The sequence below is a fragment of the Eucyclogobius newberryi genome, unplaced genomic scaffold (genome assembly GCF_026437365.1).
Source record: "Eucyclogobius newberryi isolate DKJ021-1_F unplaced genomic scaffold, fEucNew1.0.hap1 SCAF_20, whole genome shotgun sequence".
In the NCBI taxonomy this organism is placed as follows: domain Eukaryota; kingdom Metazoa; phylum Chordata; class Actinopteri; order Gobiiformes; family Gobiidae; genus Eucyclogobius; species Eucyclogobius newberryi.
In genome coordinates, this window is record NW_027315835.1 from 20,576,941 (window position 1) to 20,587,241 (window position 10,301).

Genomic DNA, 10,301 nt, shown 5'->3' on the forward strand with positions numbered 1-10,301 from the left:
AAAGTACATTGTTTCAGGACCATGGACAGCTCCATATCCTCAGGGACTGTCAGAGAACTATTTTCAGACCCTCTCGGACCCTCTCTTTCATAACTTTTGTATTCAGTAGAAAGTAGGTATTCTGAGTCTCCATTTTCTTAGGTTTAGAAATCTAGAGAAAATTCTGTCTCATTTCAATCCAGCACTAAAAGTTTTATCTTCGCTTCTTTGTTTTGTGCGTTAAAGCTCGGGTAATTCCAACTTTTTAAACTGGGAAAGGAGAAACTAAGTCTAACACTGGCTCTTAAAAACCTTTTGTTTTCACCTACATTAATATTCAGGCGAGTGCACGGCTTTAGAACAGCTTTTTCAGAGGGTGAAGTGAAGCCAATCAGAGCGCTGCTTTTGACTCTTACTTCCCAGTTGACAGGAAACATAAGACGTTGTTGTTAACTGCAGACAGTGTGCAATGGTCACATTTAGTCACAAAGTGCTTTTATAATATACATTTTGTGAGAAAAAACAAAATTCACAAAAAAAAGTCAGGCTTCCCAGCATTAACATGAGTTGTGTTTAGACCACGTTTTATTAACCAAAAGTGCCATTAAGTTATTCATAAATACACAGTCACACATAATAGTGTGTATGTAGATAAAATAGAGTCACTGGAAACCTGTGCCTTATCTGTACTTTTCTGCCAGTACAGCTGCAAAAGCTGAGAGGTATTTGTCCATGGCTGCATGTGCCACTTCTGTAAAGTCCTCCTGCAGGTAACAGGCCAGGGTGACGAGCATACAGTGAGCGAACAGCTGTGGAAGCAGGTCCCACATGGGATTAGTGCAAGGAACAAGGTCAAAATCTAATGTAAATGTTTATTCAGCTGATAAGAAAATATATGTCACATCTTTCCATTTCCTTTATATGTCGATCCAAAGCAAATAATTTTATTTGATAAATTATATAAGCTATGTTCATTAGACCAAAAATATTTGGTTAGAAAAAGGTGACATAATATATATATATCAAGGAGTAACATTTCAGTTTAAAACCAGGACTAAACTTGATCTAAATTAAGGCTACATTCACACATGCACATTTGCCACATAAGAAAATACAATTAAACCTGGACTAAACCAAAAACTAAACCTGGACTAGATCAGGACCAAACCAAGTCTACATCAAGTAAAATAGACTAATTTTAGGACCAAATAATGACAAGTGTAAACCAAGACTAAATATGAAATGATAAAACTGGCTTCAAATTAAATCAATACTTTGAGAAACAACGTTTATTCAGTGTTTAGTCTAAAGCACAAATTGTAGTTGCTTTAGACCTTTTTTAAAAGTAATATCAACATGGACAATTCACAAATCACATCACTGAAATCATCACCATCATTTATTTGCCTTTGTGAATTGTATTTCACCTTGAATTTCCCGGGGTCTATCCTGAGCGTGTAGGCGTGTAAGGTCTGCAGTGGGGCCAGCGTCACCATCAGCTGGCTAATGTCCTGTGCGGCTTCGGCGATGGCCAAGACGATCTTCTCTCCATGGAAACGCAGGTGGGCGGAGTTAGGGGAGATGTCCAGGTGCGAGAAGTAGGTCTTGGCTCCCGGGAAGATGGTAAACAACCTACAACAAGGACGAGTAAAAAACACATGCTAACAAATGCTAATATAATCACAATAAGACAATAAGTAATATGTAAACAATACTAGTGTTTTGTTAATGGATCAGTACAAGAGTCACTTTTGTTTTTGCAATATAATACAATACAGAAAGTCATGATAATAACTGACTAACGACTAAAGAACTACAAAATCATAAAGTTAACGTCTCAATCTGTAAAAACGTACCTGTTCAGAGCATCTGCGCCAATCATTGAAGCCCTGGGTGACAGGCGATTACATATATCTAAAATCAATTTCTTTTCCTTATCCGAGAGCATTGTTGAGCCAAACTAGACGCCTTCTCCAGGTCCACTCCAACGTTAAAAAGCTGTGATAAAGAAGCGATACTCGATCTTGTAAACATGCTAATCTGGAAATTATTATTTAGTCAAGAATTTAAAAAACAAATAAAGATTGTTTGTGGGAAAGCGTAAACAAGGCGTGTTGGAGTTCAGCAGCTGTTGTTGTTTTGGGGTTGGGAGGGAACAGCCCACACGCTGCATGTTATCGGGGGGAGTCCAGTGCAGGGTGGGGGTCATATCTGCTGCACGACACGTCACATGAGAGACTGTGCTGAGCGTCACCTCGGTGTCAAGCACTGCTATTGTTGTTGCATTATTACTGTTATTTACTTATTCACTAACAAGAAAGATGGTGTGTTCTTCTTGTGCGTTTCCAGTCCAAGTTCACAGGATTTAATGTATTAGACACAGACAAGTCCAGTATCTTCTGCATAAAGCTCTTTTACTTATTCTGGATTTACAAAATAGGAATAATACATTTTAAATTATGTTGTAATATTCCAGAATATGGCAAATTTCGACGATAACAAATGCACTAATTATGCTGTAACTGATTCCCAACAAACTATAGTTTTGTAGACACAGATCTGGGGATACAAAATGTATGGATGGCATAATCTTCACATGATAAAAATACAAAAAATAAACAGTTTTCAGTATTTTTATTCTGTGAAGATTATGCCATCCATTCAATGTGGGAACAGGAACAAAACATCCACATTAAGCCAATTTAGATCTAACAGACGCAGTAGTTGGCACCATTGGGGACCAGCATTTTGTTCGTACACACAGAAAGATATATATTATACCTCTTTCTTCATCAATGTCTTGACTGTGGGCCCGATATTCACACTGGAGAAGATTATTTGATCGAGTTTAGTTTAGTTTTACACCTGAGAACGCAGCTGCAAGGGACAATCAGTTTACCAGGGCAGTTTTAGACCAGGACAAGGAGGAGCAGGACAGATCTCAGCCCTTTGACTCACCTCAGATGAATCACTGTCACTGATCAATGTTCTGACCATCACAGGTCAAGACCAGATGTAATTCCCTATAAACTCTGTGGCTAATACTGCTAAAGAAGTCGCATTTTCACAACCTTTTGTGACCCTATTCCCAATTAAATACTTGAATACATGATTATAACTGACTCTGAGTGGGAATTCTTCCGGTTTAAAGTTGTTCCTTCTCATCTTTCGCACCCATTTCACGGACTTTTGACATCCAATAAAAGTTGTGAATTCAGCTGCTGACCTATTTTATTTTGTAGGCCTGTATTGCATTGCTATTGCTCAATGTAGACTAGTTAATCACTTATTACAGGATCTGTATCTTTCAGAAACACTTTTTCAGGATAGAATTAAACACATTTGCATGTTTCCTTGTCTTGTGTCCATTGAGATGCTCCAGGTTATCTCGGTCCCTCGGCTGTTTCCATTCTACTGACTTGAAACGTGACTCAGCAAAACGACTCGTCTCTGGAAACAGTCAAAAGTGCGTCGTCATGTTTTGTGCTGCAGCAATGGACAGGACACTAAACATGACTAAGCGTTTGTGGGTAAAACACACTCACAGATACAGTTATAATATTTCAAATGTTGCACAAAGACCATATAAAGTCAAACACATTAAAATAGTCTAAATATAAATACATGTTTAATTCATTTGATCAGTTTTTAGCTGTAAAATAGGTGACGATGTCATTTTTGCCTTTATCATGATTGCCGTGAACTTTATGCAGAATGTTTTGACATCCTCTACAGTGCTGCGTGACTAATTGATCAATTGTGACTATAAAAAAATAATTGTAGTCGTATTTTGAACAGAATTGTTATCTGGACTATACTGACTTTAAAACACATGCTTTTTATAACAAAGACTGTGACATTGTATATTCTTCTTTTTGATCTGATGAAACACTGTATTTGTAAGAATTCTCTCCCTCATCATATTTCAACCTTTATTTGGTTGATAATGTATTTAAAATGTCTCAATGACCAACAGAATTCATCGCTTGATTTATTAACAAAACAAAAAAGTATATGAAAGAAAAAAAGAAAACAAATATTTTTAAATTTAAACACGACAATCTGTCAAAAAAGTTACAATTTTGCTGGCTAATTTGCCCAGAAATGTCAGATTTGCTGTAAATATTGGATTGGAGGAAGTTGGTTTGTTTTAGAGGCACTTACAGCAGGAATAATGACTTAATCAACCTTTGAGTGACTTTGGCTTGGACAAACTACAAGGATAAGTTTACGATTGGTGTTTTGGCCAATTAGTGCTTTTCTTTGAACTATGATGAGAAGTTTGATGAGGAAACTGATGAGGATCGTTTTGTTCTCCAGACACAAGCCTCTGCTGCACTGGGCTGAAGAGTGATGTAAAAGAAGCAGTTTTATGAGAGAAAAACGCAAATTTGCATGTTTGAAATTGCTAGATTTGTGTGTACTATTTTCTTCTTTTTTCACGAGTAAATTGCCCTAATACGACTTCGTAAAGAATAAAATGCTTGCTAATCAACTACAAAAACATCACTAGTTGCTGCCAACAATGCAAATAAATGTGAGCATCTGCTGTGTCCAGCAGAGGGCGATGTTGCAATGTTCAGGTGAGCCCCAGACAGCAGGTCAGCTCTGGGGCCAAGCAAATGGAAGAAATGACGTGTCGTTTCATACATTTCAAATAAAGTGAGCCTTTCTAACGTTGCTAAGTCAAAATCATGTCATTTTTGTTGTTAACCACCCTTATTTGTGGCATTGTTCAGGCTCCAGTGGCGCAATCGGTCAGCGCGCGGTACTTATAAGACAGTGTCCTGCGGAGTGATGCCGAGGTTGTGAGTTCGAGCCTCACCTGGAGCAGTGAGTTTTAAAATATGGAAACTGCGGTGACACTCAAAAATAACGTGCACAAGAAGAAAATAATCAAACAGCCAATGTCAATCTCAAACTGTCGTACGGCACACGAGCTTCTTCTAATTTAGTTTTTTATTCACATTTCTGCTCTTCCTTTAGCAATGTCTTACAACTGTGATAATGTTGTATTCCCACTTAAAACGATCTGAATTAGTTTCAATTTAGATCTGGTGGTACTCAAGAAGCCACATCTTCTCTTTGGCTTTACATGGTGTAAAACGTTTGAGAGCACTGGCCTGTGCTATTTGGGGTAATGTCGGTGTAATCCCTCATTCGTCCAGGCGTGTTCCATAGTAGAAAAAGCTTCAGTTGTAGTCATCTGGACTCAGTTTGAAAAAATAGACGTTTCGACTCTCATCCAAGAGTCATTGTCAATAACAGAATTTAGGTCGATTTAGGTTAATATCGGAGTTCTCGACCTAAATTCTGTTATTGACAATGACTCTTGGATGAGAGTCGAAACGTCTATTTTTTCAAACTGAGTCCAGATGACTACAACTGAAGCTTTTTCTACTATTTGGGGTAATGATATTGAAATAGTGCAAACTTTGTGAAATGTTTACACTGAATATACCTATTTAATTAATAGCGTTATTTTAACAGAACCATTTCCCACTTTTTAAACATTGCTCCAGGCGAGGCTCAAACTCACAACCTCGACAGCCACTGGAGCAACATCAACACTTAATGCAGCAAGTATGACATAGGTGTAAAAAAGGGCTAAAAGCTAATAAATTATATACAGTTATGATTTGACAATAATACTATCAGATAACACCTTTATTTTGTTGAATGTGTCTGCCTTTGTCAGCCCTCCTCCACGTCTGCTCTGCTGCTCTGGTGTGTTTGGGGGGCGTGAGAGGGAGAGAGGGGAAATGAAGGAAAAACTGTTTCTTAAATGCGGCTCATGGGGCACAGGGGGCTGCACTGATCGTTGTCCGTGAGTGAGGGGCTTATGTGACCCAAACCTTTTGTGTCAAAGGTTTGGGCCCAGAAGGGATGGCCTATTAGTGACCTGGGGTTCAAACGGTCAGAAAATCTTAGGACTCAACACATCTTCCTGAATTTTAAAGTTTAAGGTTTCAAAAACTATGATAAATATTTACCACAGGTTCGATCCGACCAAACTAAGTCATAATTAGTAAAACAGGAAAATCTGTCATATAGACTTTAAGTGCATGATCTGAGGATAGGCACTGTTGATCCAGATTCCATTAAATGTTAAAGTTTGATGTGCAATAATAAGTAAAGCCACAGGGTATAATCATATATGCTTATGCTCTCCTTGTGCATTTGCCCATTTGCAGCACATTCAATTTGGTTTTATTGGGTTGTTTGCTTAGAATAAGTCAAAACTCAAATGTTATAATAGGCCCAAATGTGCATCTAAGATAGTTGCAAGGGTGTCTTGGGGCCCCAAGCAAAACATCACAAGGGGCTTTCTAAACAGACTCCACCCCTCCTTTTCTTTGCCTTCGAAGTTTAAACACTAGTATGGTTCTTCTGCTTTGCAACGATAATAACAGTTAGTTATTGCAGGTGCTGAACCCATGGACAGGTCAGTATGTCATCCCACCTATTATGGTCCAAGTATAAAGTCACATTTGTTAAGCCTGTTGTTCCCTAAGAACTGCCTTCTGGGGGGCCCCAAGCAAGTCTTGCCTGTCTTGCCTACGCATCTGCATGAAATAATTCTACAGTCTTGCTGGTTCTGGTTGGTTTCTCTAAAAGCTTCAGCTCTGGCTTTTACCCGCAGTTTCAGTGAATGTCCTGCAGAGGGAGCTCCAGCAGAAACTGGGGCTGCTGCACGCACACGCACACACACACGCACACGCACACACACGCACACGCACACACACGCACACGCACACACACACACACACACAGACACACACACACACGCACACGCACACGCACACGCACACACACAGACACACACACACGCACACGCACCCCCCCCCCCCCCCCCCCCCCCCCCGAGGCGCGCTCCGATGGAACATACCCTTCTGTCTGTGGCGGTGTGCGGGGACTTGTGAAGTGACCGGCGGCTTCAGCATCACTGGAGCCGGACAGCGCAGGACATTAAGCGGTAAGAACATGCAGGAATCTTCTACTCTGTACTACTGCTGCCTGTTTGAGCGTTCGCGTGGGTTTGGGTGGGGTCTAGTGTATAAGACAGAATGTGTTTCGATGTCATGTCTGAATGGTTCTTCTAAAAATAGAGCTAGAACTGGCAAATCATGAGACAACACAACATGGCTTGAATGTGAATAGTGGGTTTTTGCATTGACTGCTCTGTGATGTGATGGGTGTATGAGCTTTGTCAAGTTGTGCACATGTGTGATGCACTGAGCACTGCTGCTGTGGAGGTGGCACTGGCAGGGACAGTGTGGTTTACAGTTCACCCCCTGACACACTTTGTGCTGTTTCCTGTTTTGAACACAGATGGCAAACACATAAGCAAATAGAACAGACACTGGCTTTGGACTTGAGACCCACATTGCAAATAAGAATCATTCAAATGACTCTTTTTGATGTCCACTGCTCTTTTTAAATGTACTTTTTCTAAATAGCCTATTGCTTTGGCTAATGCATCAAACATAGTGCTGCTAATAACAGACATAATGTGAACCCTATACTAAGGAAAGTGTACAAGTGACTGGTCCACATTTGTCCAAACCTCCAATCAGGAGGCAGTCAGGGTCCTGCAAGAGGCTGAAGCTTGCCATTGCTGTGATGCTATACAAACATGTGAGTGTAAGTAAATAGAAACAGGCTGGTAGGTGCCTGTTAGCTGTGTTAGCACTAGAAAGGTGTGTTTCCTCGTACTAAGGGCACATTGGAGCATGCACCAACAAGTTTCAATACAAACAGAGGCTAATGTTCTTTCAGGATAAACTCTCTGTGTCCCTCAGCTGTGCTCTGGAGTGGGAAACTGGTTTAGTTTCACTACAACATAGGAATTCTTTCGCTTTACTTTTCCCCCCTCTAATATTAAAATGTTCATGAACAAGACAGATCATTTACGCAGAACTTGACACAGAGAGAGGGAGCAAAGGGCACAGGGGAAACATAAAAAAAACATCCATTAAAAGAGCTATGGCACATACAGTTCAACATAGAAGTCCCATTTAGTCCAAAGTTGATCAAATTTGTCCATGTTCAAATTTTGTCGGAATGTACATTTTTCAATTTTCTTCAATTGTTGATGTGGTTTGAGTCATCCATTTTTTTGTGATGGTCTTTTTTCCTGCGGCCAAAAGTACATTCCGAAGTTATCCATTGTGTTCATGGCAGGAGTTTTGAGGTCCAAATATACATCATTCTAAACTTCTGAGGCAATGTCAAAAACAGTCTGCAGTGCCTTGTTCATTTCAGTTGAAAATATGTTTGAGCAACAGGACAGTCCTGGAGATGGGAATGTTGACATAATGCTGTTTACAAAATAATGTGACTTTCCAGCTAAATTCCCTCCAAACATGTGATTTTCTGTCTCTTTCACACTTTTCGACTGCCAAAACAAGATTACCTTCTCTTTCCCATTTGGTTTAAATATATTTTGTATAGTCGCTAACCAGATTATTAAAGGTTGAATGGAAGATTTTTTTGGCCCAAATTTGAGTCTTATTTCCTCGTGGCGTGGACTGCCGATTAGTCCTGCCACGTATCAATCATAAAACGCACCTATCGCTCACCTGCAGCCGCGTGAGGCTCGTCCCCATGAGCAGCACGGTTCCGCGTGTCTAAGCGCATGGATCTATCATAATATAGTTCCCTCAGTGTACGGGACAAAATTAAGACGGAGAAAGACAGTTCGAGCTGACTCAGAAGAAGACGGAAATCTACGGGAGATGAGAGATGCGATGCGATCCGTCGCGCTAATAAACAAACGCACGTGTGTGTTGTATCAAATCGCCGAAAAATCGTCCATTGCGCCTTTAATGCAGTTATATAATTTGGACATTAATCCCCTCAATCTATGAGCCTTAATAAATATTTCAAGTCCCTTTTCTCCAAGCCAAAGATTCTTTCAACATTTAACAACCTGGTAGAAAAAGGTTTTCTTTTTGTTATCCAGACTTTAAATCTTAAATTTGTAATGTTAGGTGCAAAACTTTGGTCACAATTCAACTGGTTTAAAACTTTTACAACTAATTTCTTTTGATTTTCTCCCTCCAGTACGTAAGCTGACAAACTTAATCGTTTGTCATCTGCCAGTAAAGCCTGTACAGGAGCCTCCGGTATCACATTACATTCATTATTTTTCTACTGGGTCATGCCAGTACAGAACGCTTTCATTTGAGCTGAAATAAAGTAATTTTTCAGGTATACCATAACTTCCTTTTTCTTTTGATAGTTATAGTGTTTTTATTCGGATATGAGGTTTTTTGCATTGTTATACAAATCTTGAGATACATTTATTCCACTCATCAAATAACTAGATGGGGATGGAAATTGGAAGAGTCTAGAATAGAGAAATCTGGGCTAGTTTGTTGTATGGAATAAGAGTCTTTTTTCCAGTGGAGAATTTTTAATTTGTGAAGGACTACACCTAAATATCTAAGATTTGCCATTTGAATTGGTAGGTTTATCCAAAGGACAGAGGGGGTCGCCGGTAAGAGAGATTTTTAGTTTTATGTACATTTAATATGTATCCAGACATTGGACCAATATCTTGAAGGAAATATATGACATTAGGTATGGAACTTTCCGGTTTGGTCAAATATAATAGAACATCATGTGCATGTCAAGCAATTTCATGTTCCATCTCATCAATTGTAACACCATGAATTGTTTCCAATTTTCTAATATATTGGGCCAATGTTCCAAGTACAAAGCAAACAGGAGGGGGGACCAAACACAGGCCTGTCCCACCCCTCTTTCCAGATTCAGATGGTCTGTCAGGTGACCATGCATTTTAACTCTGGATGTTTTGTTAGACCACTGTAAAGAGCCCCAATATTATTCATGATATAGTTGTCTATTTGAAATTTGTCTATCACTTTTAATAAATAAGGCCAGTTAACGGAATCAAAAGCTCTCCCAGCATCCAAACTAATTATTACTACTAGTTTATTTTTCTTTTTTTTTTGTACATTACTCTCGGATACGCCTAATATCTTTGTTTGGTAAAGGTAAACTATTTCCTGTGTGGTCAGATCATTAATACACTTAGCCTTGGAGAGCGTCCCTTCAGAAGCCGCCTTAGCCATGTTAGCATCATTCCTTTGTGAGAGAGTCCGTCAGCTTTGATTGTTTGGCCCCCGAAACATTACCATCTTGGTTTTTTTTTCTGTTTTCTCATCGCTCACAGCGTCTTGCTCTTCCTTGTTTGGGGTACTGTGGGTGACACACATATTTAAGGCAAATGTCGGCAGAGAAAATAGGCTGTGCAGCTGTTTACACCTGTGCCATTTCTGGAACCCTCCCACTTT

At 39.5% G+C, this 10,301-nt stretch overlaps 1 protein-coding gene and 1 non-coding gene across 2 annotated transcripts; one reads left to right on the forward strand and one right to left on the reverse strand.

Annotated features, from left to right (window-relative positions):
- Positions 1-519: 519 nt before the first annotated feature.
- hbae4 (hemoglobin alpha embryonic-4) lies at positions 520-2,146 on the reverse strand. The gene is made up of 3 exons (XM_072456099.1): positions 1,836-2,146; positions 1,407-1,611; positions 520-788 (listed from the first exon to the last, which is right to left on the reverse strand). Exons 1-3 carry the CDS (start codon positions 1,925-1,927, stop codon positions 660-662), a joined length of 426 nt encoding a protein of 141 aa, XP_072312200.1. The 5' UTR covers positions 1,928-2,146; the 3' UTR covers positions 520-659.
- A 2,572-nt stretch (positions 2,147-4,718) lies between these two features.
- Positions 4,719-4,812, forward strand: trnai-uau (transfer RNA isoleucine (anticodon UAU)). The gene is made up of 2 exons: positions 4,719-4,756; positions 4,777-4,812. It is a non-coding gene; the product is annotated as a tRNA-Ile (tRNA).
- Positions 4,813-10,301: the final 5,489 nt, after the last annotated feature.